This window comes from Rousettus aegyptiacus, unplaced genomic scaffold (assembly GCF_014176215.1).
Source record: "Rousettus aegyptiacus isolate mRouAeg1 unplaced genomic scaffold, mRouAeg1.p scaffold_m13_p_1, whole genome shotgun sequence".
Classification (NCBI taxonomy): domain Eukaryota; kingdom Metazoa; phylum Chordata; class Mammalia; order Chiroptera; family Pteropodidae; genus Rousettus; species Rousettus aegyptiacus.
Genome location: NW_023416284.1, coordinates 129,340,209 through 129,353,814, shown reverse-complemented (window position 1 = coordinate 129,353,814; position 13,606 = coordinate 129,340,209). Strand labels below are relative to the sequence as shown.

Sequence of the window (13,606 nt, the reverse complement as noted above, 5' to 3'; positions counted from 1 at the left end):
AAAGTACATTAATAACCTTATAAAAATAGAGAATTCAATAATGAATTTTAGATGTTTTTTATGAACTTTGGAATATGTCCTTGATATGAGTTTTAGACCAAATATTTTAGATTTGCTGTCATTTTAGATTAAATTCATAATATTTAGAAATGAGTTATTCTGGGATTACCATGGTTAATATTAATAACCAAGAAATAAGGTTGATTAGAGCGTGTCTTTATAAATAATGTAGATCTGATGAAACTATAAACACTCTATTATGTATATGTGCACATTATAGAAATGATTTTAAAAGGATACTGGATAATCTCATTCTTTTCTTCTGAAGTTACAGAATTTGCATCCATGTTCTCAGCAGCTGTCACAACTGTTGCAAAAGCCTTTTGAGAGACAAGAGAGAATATAATCTTTACCATTGCCAAACATCTTTAATTGCACTTGATGTCTCTGTATGAAGCGAGGTCAAACACTGCTGCTGTTGATTACTGGCATGTTTATTAAAGTTAAACTAAATTTCAGATTCTCAAAACTACAATGATGATTTTTCAAATCAAGTATACATTAAAAGGTAATAGAATGGCTTCTGAATGATCTTGTTTCAGAGAACTAAGAAATGTACAGAGAAAAAAAACTAGTCAAAGTTGAACAATGAAGGATGCCCTCCCTGTATCCTACATTCCCCAACCTCCATTACCCCAGAAAAATGCCTTTTTTTCTTGGAAGCGGCCAAATACGAATATTTTTAAATGGTGACATCTGTCAAATAGGGCCTTCAACAGAGTTAACTTTATAATATTCTGAGGAAAGAATATTTATCACAAAGAATAATAGTTGTCCATTGCCCTGCCAAGTATTCCTTGTACTTCCTAATTGCTAAATCTTGTGTCGTTATTCCAATGTTTTTTTTTTTTTTTTCTTTCATGCAGTAAGGGAGATGCTAGTTAATACACTTTTCTTATTTTGTGGAATAACATAACTGACACGAACTGTTTAGCTTTTGCTTACTGTTAACTGTGGGGTTTGATCCCATACTTACTCTGATCTGGCATGAATGCACCATTGGCTTTGTTGAGACATATGGGATCAGACAGAGTACAGGGGACTGGGGAGTGTGACTGTTGAGAAGTTAGCTACTTTTCTGAAGGAACTTTTGAAGTATAAAACAAGACAAATGTAAGTTACATTTCTGCTCAATGTCTTTAAGGTAGAATTTTTTAAAGTATTATAATTTCTAAATACTTGCTTTTCAAACAAGACAGGATATTAAAAAAATAAAAGATGACTTCCAAAGTACCAAAACTATAAAGACATCCCAGGAAAGTTGTCATGGATGGTAGACAAATTACACAGCTTGCTCCTTTCCCCACCACCTACCTCTGACCAGTCCACAAGGTTGATTAGCCTGCTGCACTCTAGGTGCAGTTTATATGCTATGCAGATGTCTGGAGCAACATTTGGAATGCACCCTTCTTCACTTTTCAGGGCTTCATTCTAAAATAACAGTAAACTAAAGTGACTACCTTTGAGTAATGATGAGGAACAAAATCAGACACTAATAGACCCCTTACCCTAAATTTAACAAACCAATAAAGAGTCTTTGGTGTCCTTTAGTGAGTTGCATTTACTCTCCAACAGTTAACCAATGCTTGTTTAGGATTAGGTCTTGGTCATAATCCCCCTAGCTCCTAGTCACTGGGAGAATACTCTCAGAATAAGACAAGCATATTTTTCATTTTAATCATATGTTATTAATTTCTGAGACCCTAATGCATTTCTGGTTCCCACAAAAAGTTCATGGAATTCTTTGGATTTTTAATAAAATGCCACTTCCAACATTTGAAATTACCTGAATTCTAGCAATTATTATATTGTATTAATAAATAACAACACACTACTATCAAGGCTATAAGTGATCTCTGAAAAGACTTGTCAACACTGCAGATCCTAAACCCTATAAAAACCATCGGTGTTTTTCAACTTATTTGAAATCCATGGTTCATACTGAGAAACAAAATCTCACACGTACACATACATGTGGAGATTATAATAAATACTCCCAAAGACTGCTGAAATCTCTCTAACACTAGGCAAAAAGATTTTGTTAGTTTCAATATGTGATTTATATAATGAACTGATATTTTGTTTTGAATATGAAATTATTCATATTCTTCACTAGCAACTATCATCACTGAAAACGAATGATTATCTTTAGTATTATTGTGTAATGCTTAGCATGTATGTGTGCCATTTTGTAACGAAACCAGTACACTAGAATGCTCTTCATAGGTTTTATGAAGTCACTTGTTAGGTGTCCTTTGTGGCAAGATTTCTAGATGCTTAACTGAGTTGATAACTGTTTCACTAGCAAATGTGTTTGGATTTTAGTTTTAGCTCTGGCAGATTGCTGGCCATCCTCTACATGCAGTTCTGGAAATTCAGAATAGATTTTTCTCTTTGGTTTAAAATCTGACATGAAATCCCAAATTATTTCTTTTTTTCATCAGAAAGGACCACTGGAACTTTTAAGTACTCTCATTAGGCCATATAGCCTGATCCATTGTTTGCTGTTACTGTAGGAAACATTTCCTTTATTTTCACAAGCATTATACTCTCAAGTTTAATGCCCATGATCTGGTTTTGTCGCATGAGGGGGAAGTCATTTACACATGATCCAAAGGTGCAGTATTAGTTGAGTACTGATTGGTATTTTCACTGGCTTAGAAAAAGCCCTCCAAAGTTTAAGGGCTTTTTAAAAGTATCTGAAAGAGTTGCAACCCTGGGCTGCCACCTAATTCCTTGCTCATTAGAACTGCAAATTGACAATATTTTTGTGATAAATAATGCCTGAGGTCTGAACTAAACTATCAGTCAAATGAACCTGCTTCTTACCTTGAGATAATAATAAGGATTGTTCAGTGCAGTGTGGAGGGCAATTCGGGGAGCAGCATTCAGATGCTCACGAAGGGTATGGGCAGCACTGAAGTACACCACCTCATGGAGAGGCTGTGTCTCAGGAGGCAGAAGGTATTCTCTGAAATAGCCAGTCAGGTTATCAGCCTTTAGGTAAGCACAGATTTAATTTCAATATAACAATGTTGTCAATCCTCCGGGGAAGACTGCAATTTACTTAAAGAGCAGTAACTTCAACGAAAACAAACATGAAACAAAACACAAATATAAAATCCAGTGCAGGTTCACTCAGAATTGTACCTCTTCCATAAGATATTTTTTAAAAACTTCCAGACTCTTTAAGAGTTCAAGAAACTACATTTTAGTCCTTATTTAAAAGTTTAGGAACAAATGTAAGTAAGTTACATTTCTGCTCAATATCTTTAAGGTAGAATTTTTTAAAGTATTAATGAATACTTTCTAAAAGTAAATTGTTTAGAAAACTGAGATATCCACAGCAAACATTTAACTCTTGGCAGTATTAAAACACGGGCCTTGGGCCTGGAATTAAGAGTTCAGGAAATTCTTTTTGGATCACTGAATTTTAATGGCTGTCTCTAATAGCAATGATACCTGGAAAGTTTGTTTTATGTTAGAATTACTTTTTACTTTAGAAGGCAGAAAAGCCAAAAGTACTGAAAAATAAGCAAATCGTTCGTTATTAAAATTTCAATTATTTAAAAAACCACTGTAAGTTGGGATTCTCTCATTTATGAGCTAGATGACAAACCAATTTTAATGAAATCTGAACTTAAAAAATAAAGCATTTAAAAGTTCACTTTGAATGTATAAATGAGTCCATCAGCTGGTTTCTACCATGCAGTGACATTGCTCTGGTGGTCTGAGGATCGCAAATTGGAAGGGAGAAGCTTTAGTATACACGACTTTAAGACGGAGTAATAAGTCACTAACTGGATTAAAGCAGTTAACTCACATGCCTTCATAAAGATTCCTGGGGCTTAGTCAAGTCCTAGGCTTAAAGTATTTTGGCCACATGACAGTTGTGTCAGCTCCTTTTCCCACCAGTGCTAGCAGAGCAAAGCATTTACCTCAGCCCAGCCACCTGGGAAATTACCCTCTCTTCCTGGTCTCCTGGCTTTCTCCCCTCCTTCTGGAGTGGCTACCACTGCCTAGAAAAATTCCCACTATACCTCCTCCACTGGTATGGTCAGTCAGTGGCTTTGAGGAAGAGAAAGTGACAAGGGCATTAACCATGTATATCATTCCTCACCATCTCCCTCCTCCCCGTCACAAGAGCTCCTGGGCCCTGCTCATTCCACTTCTACAAGCTGCTGCTTCTCCACAGTCAATCTGAATAGAACACATTTACAAAGAGTATATGATTTCAACATGGCCCTAAGGACCAGCATTCTATACCTCAAGTACCGCTAACACCTTACTCAAAATTAAGTTAATTTAGTTGTAGCCTCAGGAAAGGTTTGTGATGCTGACTGTCTCCCAGGATGACTGGCTACCCATCTGTGATTTCTGACCATAAATTCTTCCTACACCAACCTCAGGCTGTTTTTCCCAATCCTTAAAGACTGTTGGAATCCCTACTATGTAATAAGGACTAGAAACCTAACAAGGCAACCAGATCAACTCAATTTCAGAAAAAAACTACTGTTTCACATTTGTACTTTCTCTCCCTTTAACATCTATATATTTAATTTTTAGAAATTCATTTTATTCCCAAAGCAAAAGGCCTTTTTGGATATCCTCAAAGAACCTCCATCAGAGGCAAAATATTTGCTTGTACTTTGTTTCCATTGGGCTACATTAGTAGAAAAACAACAGTGACAAAATATACATTAGAATTTTTGTCCTACCACAAACCTGAGATTGGCATAGAAATATACTTCTGCAACGTATTTGCTGTGAGAAAAAACAAGCAATTACTTTGGCACTAGAGCACTGCATGATGTTTATTTTGGATTCAGAGTTCATAAGCAAAGAGGTGGTTTTAAGAGAAATGGTAGAATCACTTAGTATCAACAAAGGTTACAAAGTTGAAGCTTGTATTTTGGTGAAAACGGTAATTTAGAAAGTGGCAATTTAAGTCTCCGCTCTCAGTAGTTTCAGCAAAGGCTGCTCAAGGTATACTAGGAACCCTGCCTCCTGGAGTCTATTGTTTATATTTATCTTTAAAGGGTATCTTTTCTTCATAACTCCAAACTCTGTTCAAGTATCTATATTGTGGTCCTTGGGGACAGTGTGAAGAAATGACCTTTTGACAGATGTCAGCATACTGGGACTGGGACTCTCCACAAGTCATAGCTCTCTGTGTGCTTTAGCTGCCACATGACTCCCCAGGTCCCCTTTAGCTCTAATAGGCTACAAATCCAAATTTCTTCTCTTCTGGGATAGTCAATTTTGGTAAAGTAAATCCTAGTATGGAAAATTTTGTGATTTCACAATATTTTAATCATGCTCAGCTCAATTTCAATACTACTGAGAAAGGTAAAAAGTCAGACATATTAGGTCAAATATGAAAGGGGGGAGGATAGTTGTTTGGTTTTAGAGCCTAGAGTTTGGGATTTATAAAACCTCAGAAACCTGACATTTGGCCTAGAAACTATGCTAAATCACATTACAAAATCATGTGTAGCAACTACAATGGTCACAACTTGATAAAAGGGAAGAGCCAGGAACATGGGGCTAGACACTGTAAGAACAGGAAAGTCAGTAGGGCAAGGTTAACTGTGAATTCTAAAAGGCCATTTCTGGCTAGTAGGTCAGTTCAATATTGCATTGCATCACTTTTATAGGACACATTTCTCTCACTTCCTTTTGTCATACGTGGTTGATCATTTGGACCTCTTTCATGACATTAGAAATTTCTCCCCAGTGACTAGGAACAATGATTCTGCCCCCACATTCCTGAAAAATGGAACTTTTCACTTTGAAGATCGGGTAATTTATCAGAAATCTCTCTTTATCTTTAATAACCAAGCTGCTATTTTTTTAGTACTTGATTCTATTCAGCACCTAGCCTTCTATTAAGTTTAAACCGCCATTAAAAAACAAATGATAAATAAGTTTTTTTCTTTGTAATTATTATTTCCTTTTCCACACTTCTCATGTTTTTACCTAGCATGTCCTAACTGCCTGAAAGATAGACTAGGTGGGTGACTTCACACAATTACATAAAGCTGTCTTTGGGAAATCCATGAATCAGAATGATCTGGGTTTCCCAAAAAGGAATCATCTTAAAATACAGGCAGGACTGGTGAACTTACAGGTTTACTATAAGAACACAGATTTACTATGAGAACACTTCTCAACATGCACTTAGTGCTAATAATGATTTGCACTGGTATTCTTTAGAATTAAAAGTCCTTTACTCAGGATAAAATAAGACATTATGGCTAGTCTGCTGTTTGTTTTCTGGACTTGGCCCAGGGCCAGCATATTCCTAGCAAAGATACAGAAAGGATAAAGTGCCATACAAGCACTTAGTTATTAGAAAGGGGGGAAATGCTTTGTTTCCACTACCAACCCTCCTTGCTTCAGTCTAACAAACTAGATGAATTTAAACCTGTGTTCTTGAAACTGGCCATAAAAAAATCAGTCATTTGATTAGACATCTTCATAAGGATGGAAAAAGAATCAAAATTACAATTCTAAGCTGAATAGAGGGACCTGAAAAGCAAAAAGCCTAATCTAGGAAAGTGTCCCGTATTGGCTATGGACAACTATCATGCCAATGTTATTTAGGAAAATAGCCTGATTTTTAGCTCTGAAGAGCAACAGACTCACCTCACCAGACTCTCAATAAAGTTTACAACTTTTTCTCTAAGTACTTCAAACTTGGTCTGCTTCTTACTTGTTCTTCTTAACTCCTTCATTTCCAATAAGGTCTGTGGATGAAAGAAGATCTTTTCTGGTGATTCTGAGAAAGAAAACCCAACCCCTCAGATGGGAACTCTGTTGCTCAGGAAGAGGCAGTTTGATGCCCTTCCTGATGACAGAATGTGCAGAGAAAGAACCAGATCAAAATAGGTTGTTTTTTTTTTTTACTTTTAAGGTCTGGAAAGAACTTCTACTCCTAGGTATTTTGCTTCAAATACACATAAGTGAATTTTCAGGGAAAGAAGAAAAGGGTAGTTAACTTCATTATTAAGTTATATAGCAGTGGGCTCACTATCCACAATCCATTACTTCATTTAAAAAAGGACTCAGAAGAAGGAAAAAAACAGTGTCCTTTTGCTATACTAACAGGATAGATTCCGTGTGTTTTGTTTTGCTTAGACTGAAATTTTACTCTACAATATAACTTGATATCATGCTATACGAAGAAGGTTCTTCACTTTGACAACCAACATTCTAAAGTTAGAACTATCTGAGAAAAGATTATATTGGTATACTATGACTCAATTTCTGCTCTATGCTGAATATGCATTTAAAAATCAAGAAAAGTATCTAAAACTAATGAGTTAGGCTCTTTTGGTCAGTTGGATCAAATAGAAAAGTATATACATCAGATAAATAATCAGATTCCTGTTTGCAACCATGTTCCCATTTTCTCTTATTGCTAGTTAATTTTCTTCCTCTCTCTAAGGCTACAGGAACAATTTCCGCCTATGTTTGCTTGTAAATTCTATACTATACATGGAGAATGAAGATAGCAGTGGGATAAACAAAATGTACAATTTATAAATGAGGTACAAAGTCTGCTTTGTTTCTGGTTGCAGTTTAAAAATAGCTGGACATGAAGATGGGGAGCATGTCACAGGGAATGCAGTTGGCATTAATATGATGGCTAAGTGGAGGGCAAGGGGAGGGAGGAAGCAACTGGGGGAATCGTTTTATGAACAATACAGATGTCTAACAATGTACTGTATACTTGAAACTAATTTAAATAAATTAAGTAATTTTTTTTTTAAAAAATGTAAAAGTAAAACTTCTACTAGAAGGAAAAAAAAAAAGGAAAATAAAACATCCTGGCAGAGCTAATCTTGAGCACATACCAAAAAAGGGGAGTGTCACAGGCTGTAGTTGAAAGAAAATGATCTGACCTTCTGTAGATGATAGAGATCTGTCTTCTGAAGCCCCTTTGACTGTGACTCAGAAGTATCTTCTTCCTCTTTTGCTTCTGTTTTTAATACAAAACCAATATACAGCAACTAGGGTAAATCCATTCAAGTGAACCAAATCAACATTTCTACTACTCCAAGGGAAATAAAGTTTCTATTTTTTTTCTTAATGTGGCAACGGATCAAGGGTCCATCAAATAAATGATTTTTTCCAGAAAGTAAACAAGTATTACATACGCTACGCTGCAGAGGTCTTGAAAAAACCCAGCTACTGAATTTTAAAAATGTGACCACAAGGAAAACAAAAAAGTACAAATAAAACCTCCCCAAACCAACAGCAAAAAGCTCCAAATCTATGTTTACAAATGGCTTTAAAAAAAAAAAAAAAAAAGCAAATTTAAATCGTATTCCTTTGATTATGCCAAGATTATAAACAATACAAACCTACACCCTGGCAAGCGTGGCTTCAATTTTCCAATGCACTATTTCTGACAAAACACTATTTGAGTAATGAAGAGTGTAGTGCATAAAAGTTTTGACGTAATCTACTAAAATACAAAGAACATAATGGCTCTTTAGTAAAGAGAACAGAAAACCATATCTGGTAAAAGGTATAGTTATGCTTCTGGAGAACATGAGGTTCCAACACCCTCGACCTAGTACAGGGCAAGTTCTAGGAACTTCACACTCACATGGCGTTATTGGCCTAGTCTAAATACAGGAGGAGACAGCTGGAGAATCTGCATTGTTCTCAAAAAATTTCTTTTTAACTGTGGATAATTCCTGGTTCAAGAAAGATATAATTTAAGGTTAAAATATCTAAGAAATTCTCTGTCCCATTTCACTAACATATAGCAGAATCTTAAAAATAAATATAATATGACATTCTGACTTACTTAATCCTCCAAATACAAATTTAAACTGAGACTATAATATTTAAGGAACCAGAGATATAGCATATAGTCAAATCTAACATAGGGAGTTTTTATTTCACTTTATTATTAACAACATGTCACTTCTGAAAAGAGAGAAACACAGACACTTCTTCAAGACAATGGATACACTTCAATCTGTAAAATTCTTTCTTTACACGATTAATAATCTTGATCTCCAACCTTCCCATTAAACTACATTCCTTTATTTAGTATTAGCACATCAAAGAATTTGTTCAAGAGCTTATGTTACATGAACTATAATTAAATTAACAACTGCGGCTTCATTTTACAAAAATCCCTGTAAGTCTAATTTTATAAAAGATTGAAATTGAAATTTACCTAATTTATCTTATATCTTCTAAGTCTTCTACCCTACTCAGGTCCTTAAGGGTAGCCCCTCAATGTCCCAGTGACCACAATTAGGGGGCATTTAAATTGTGAATCTTGAGAAAAAACAATGAGCTGAGCTCGTGATTAAGAGAGGCAGGCCTCAGTCTGGGTGCTGCCACTAGCCAGTTGTGGGATCTTAAGCAAGTTACTTTCTCTCTGGGGTTTTGGATTCTGTATGTAGCTGGACTCAATGATCTCTGTGATTAACAATTTCCAGCCCTTTCGAAAAATGGTTCAGCTCATGCTATACTGCAAAAGAGCAATGCTTACATACAACCTGGGGAAATACTTCCTCATCTTGCTCATGCCGGTTCAGTCAAACAAACTTTATCTTTCATCATCCAATGACTACGCACTCATCAGGTGCTTAGCACTGCAACTAGGGAGAGATATGAAGGGATCTCAGCAAAAGCAGTTTCCTAAATCCAAAAGCTTTCAGGACAAAAGAACACTTGCCAAACATAGAAAGGACTGACATGAGCATTCCAAGTAAAATATTTTCACCATGCCAAGTCCAACCTATGTGCTTATGTATTCAAGCTGCCTCTTTCCCCCAAACTCCATTAAAAATTACCCTAATAGGGGAAAATAAAAGATGTTGTATTTTGTTTTACCAAAAGAATACCATACTTTGGTACTAGAACTAGAGCAAGAGACCACGAAAAGTTAATAATCAGTTATAAATCCATGGTGACCCATGAGAACAAAGAAGTCCTGGGCATGGGAGAATAGACATGACCACCTGTACACAATTAGGCATCCTTATTAAGCAAATATAAATGATCCTGTGGAGGTCATAAAGATAAAGGGACCTGCAACCCTCCAACAGTGAGGAATGCCTTTTCAAGCTTTTGCAAATCTGATTAAAGCAAACCTCATGCATATTTTGGTAATCAGCATATCAATGAGTCTCACTGCTGTGAAAGCAGTTCACAGCTATTAATTTTCAGGTTTACATATGATTTATGCAGTGTTTTTAAAATCTATAAAGAACTTGATGAAATGCTTAAGAAAAAAACATCTAAAAGGAGTCATTAATTATGATGACCTATTACTCTCTCTAATCATTTTGATAATTTTTTTGTTGTTGCCTTTTTATTTTTTTAAGATAAGTCCTCCAAACTATCCATCTGGAAAAAGACTGTTTTCTCGCCTATTTGATGCTTTTCATTGTTTAAACCAAGTCTGAAAGAGAACCAGTTGGCCTGTTTGTGATTGGCAAGATGTGATATTCTCAGGCTTGGTATACTGACATCATGAACTCCTTTATCCCTTCATCTTCAATGTATCAGAATGTGGGGTTTTCCAGGTTATTTTAGTTAAATGACTGTGACAGCCAGTAGAATTGGCAAGATATTATATTCTTACCATCAAGACTCTGAAACTGAGCCAGGAACTCCTCTATTCTCTTTGCTGTGCTGCCAAGTTCCTTTTCAGAAGAGGACTTAAGAACGTTGAAACATTTCTGAAGTATGGTTATCAGTTCATCCTTTGCCAACATCCTAGAACAGAATCAGTGACAGGAGATGTAATATAATTGGAAAATTCATATTCCTAAAAAACACTGTCTATACATTAAATGGTTTTGATCAGAAGAAGATGGTGTAAATTCTTCATTAGTAACTACCAACTTTTTCTGGAGAGACTTTATTCAACATATGTGACAATAAGAAGTATTAAGGAGAGTTCTCATGATAAAGTTCAACTTAGAAAATTTACAAACATCTGGGTTCATAGTCTGGTTCTGGCATTTACTATGTACTACAGAACAAATTACTAAATACCTCTGATCCTTTATTTCCTTGTCTGTAAAATGAAAGCAGGAATTCACATTTCAAAGGTGAGATGGAGGCTTAAAAACTAAATGAAAAGATGCATTTGAAGAATCTAGTACAGTGCTTAACTTACCACAAAGTAGGCATTTAAGGTCAGTTTCCCTTTCCTTGAGATCTAAATGTAAATATGAGACAAGAAATGTCTGCTGAGGATATAACACTTATGCTAAGTGTAAGCTTGCTTGAAGTACCAAAAAAAATATATCATAATCATTTCCCGACTTATTACCATTATAGCTCTGCTTTATCTTTTACAGTTTTATAAATATCAGTCTGGAAACCCACCTAACTTAAAATAAGGTAGGTTGTTCTGCTTGTTCTATAACACAGGTATGGTTGTGTAACACATTACAGGCCACAGAGGAAATATTTGTTAGAAATGGAGAGATGACACAGATATTCTAAATTTAGGATCTTGTTCTCAGGGCCATTTCTTATTTGATCTCTCCACTAAGAGCATGTTCGGTAACAGAATGAAATGGAATCAAGTTAATATTAGTAATTATTAAGTGTCATGACACAAATATACAAATTATTCTCAGAAAACCAACCTAAATCACAAAGACTACAATGACTAAAAATTCTTATATTAATCATGAAGACACAATCACACAAATCCAGAATGTGGGCCACTCTGCAAGATAACTCTCTTATGTTTGACATTTTTCATATTAAAAAAATTTGAGAAAAATACTAACATTACTAAATTAGAAAAAGAGATAGATATAAATCTAAGTAAGATTATGACTATTGAAAAATTAAGCTGGTTACTTCAACTAAAATTTAAATGCAAACTGAAAAATAAAAAATGTCAAACAACCAATAAATATAGAAACTGGTAGGGGTGGATCAAAGGCAAACTTTTTCCTAGTTTTAAGAAAACATATAAAATATTTTCTTCTTCTACAACAATGAACTAATTATCCAAAGTGCAATCTTTATCTGTAAATCAAGGGAAGCTAACAGGTCAAAAAAAAAAAAACTAAGCCAACACATTTAATTCTTGATTACATTTGAGATTATGTAAAATTTCTGGCTTCCTATTACCTAGTTGTAGTTAAATTGTTAAGAGAAGAGAGTTAACTTAAAGTTAGACACCTGAACAATCTAGTACACCTGACCTTTAAGCCCTACTCAAACAGATAAGATCAGCATTTCCAGGGTCCAAGGACTCACTGGCACTGACTTGCTCGGAGGAGCGAAGAGGCTGAGGGAATGCCAGCAGAGGTCTAGCTTCCCATACTATAGGCAGCCACACCTCGTATCTATTTGCAGGTGACAAAACTTAATATCTAGGAAGATGAAGCCCAGCCTATTATTCATTTTCAGGGTGCAAAAAATAGCCTTATGTCAATGAATCACTTCATTAGTCATAAATTTTATGTGGCATTGGATTGGAGGAGGTATATCTTTCACCTCAGATGTAAACTTTCAAGAATTCAGATAGTTATTACTCTTTTTATTCTTAGTCAAAGATTATGTTCTTATTGTTTCCAGAGTAGGAAAAGATGTTATACTTTCCCAAGTACTCTCCGGTTTAATATAAAACAAGCCTTGAAGAGAAGCTGATTTGAGCTAATAATGTGATAAACACAATAAAGTGTTTAACATTTTAATTGAATTATATATGCATACAAAGTATCAATAAAGATGCTTGCTCTCATCATTGTCATTCAACATCATCCTAGAGTCCAGTCATCATGACAAATTAAGGAAAAAAAGCAAGTGGTATAAACATTAGAAAGAGGAAATTATTTGCACGTGATGTGACTGTGAAGTTCAAAATTTTAAGAGAACTGAAGTATTAAAACTATAAAAAGGTGTACGGATATGTGTTTGTGTATACAAACGTGTTAATACCTTATATGTACATATAATCGACACCTTACATTAAACTCTAACAGAAAAAAGAGCATGTTCGAAATGGCAACAAAAACTAGAATACACAACAATATACTTTATAACAAGTGTAAGACATTAAAAAAATAAAGGCCCTGAATAGACATTTTAAGTTCTAACTCTCAATATTGTAAAGATACAAATTCATTCCAAATTAATCTATACTTTTAACACTTTGAAACAAAATTCCAGTGGGTATTTTTTTTTAAGCCCAATAAAATTATTCTAAATTTCTAATAAAGAGGAACAATGTGTACATACTTGCATGTGTGTAGTGGGGCTATTACTATATCAAAAGCTACAATGATTAAATCAGATGGTACTTATATAGGAATAGACAGGCCAATAGAAAAGAATATAAGTGTAGAAAGAGATCAACATATATAAAGGAATTTGGTACATGACACAAAAGTAGCATTTCAAATCAAAAGGGAAGAGATAGGAGGTATTGGAAATAACTCATTTGAAAAAAATATACTACCTCAATATACTTCAGATAGAATAAAAACATGACTACAATGTAAAAGTAGGGGAAAGAACTACTCCATCAATCACAAAATAC

The 13,606-nt window shown here is 34.8% G+C and overlaps 1 protein-coding gene across 2 annotated transcripts in view; it reads right to left on the bottom strand.

Moving 5' to 3' along the window:
• ORC3 (origin recognition complex subunit 3) overlaps window positions 1–13,606 on the bottom strand; it is a 55,244-nt gene that overhangs the window by 2,977 nt on the left and 38,661 nt on the right. The window contains exons 14-19 of one of the 2 annotated variants that reach the window (XM_016128195.2): window positions 10,679–10,812; window positions 7,968–8,044; window positions 6,709–6,809; window positions 2,890–3,031; window positions 1,375–1,491; window positions 301–380 (exon numbers count right to left, since the gene is read on the bottom strand). In XM_016128195.2, the coding sequence (XP_015983681.1) occupies window positions 301–380; window positions 1,375–1,491; window positions 2,890–3,031; window positions 6,709–6,809; window positions 7,968–8,044; window positions 10,679–10,812 (651 nt within the window). The other variant, XM_016128196.2, reaches the window with a different exon arrangement.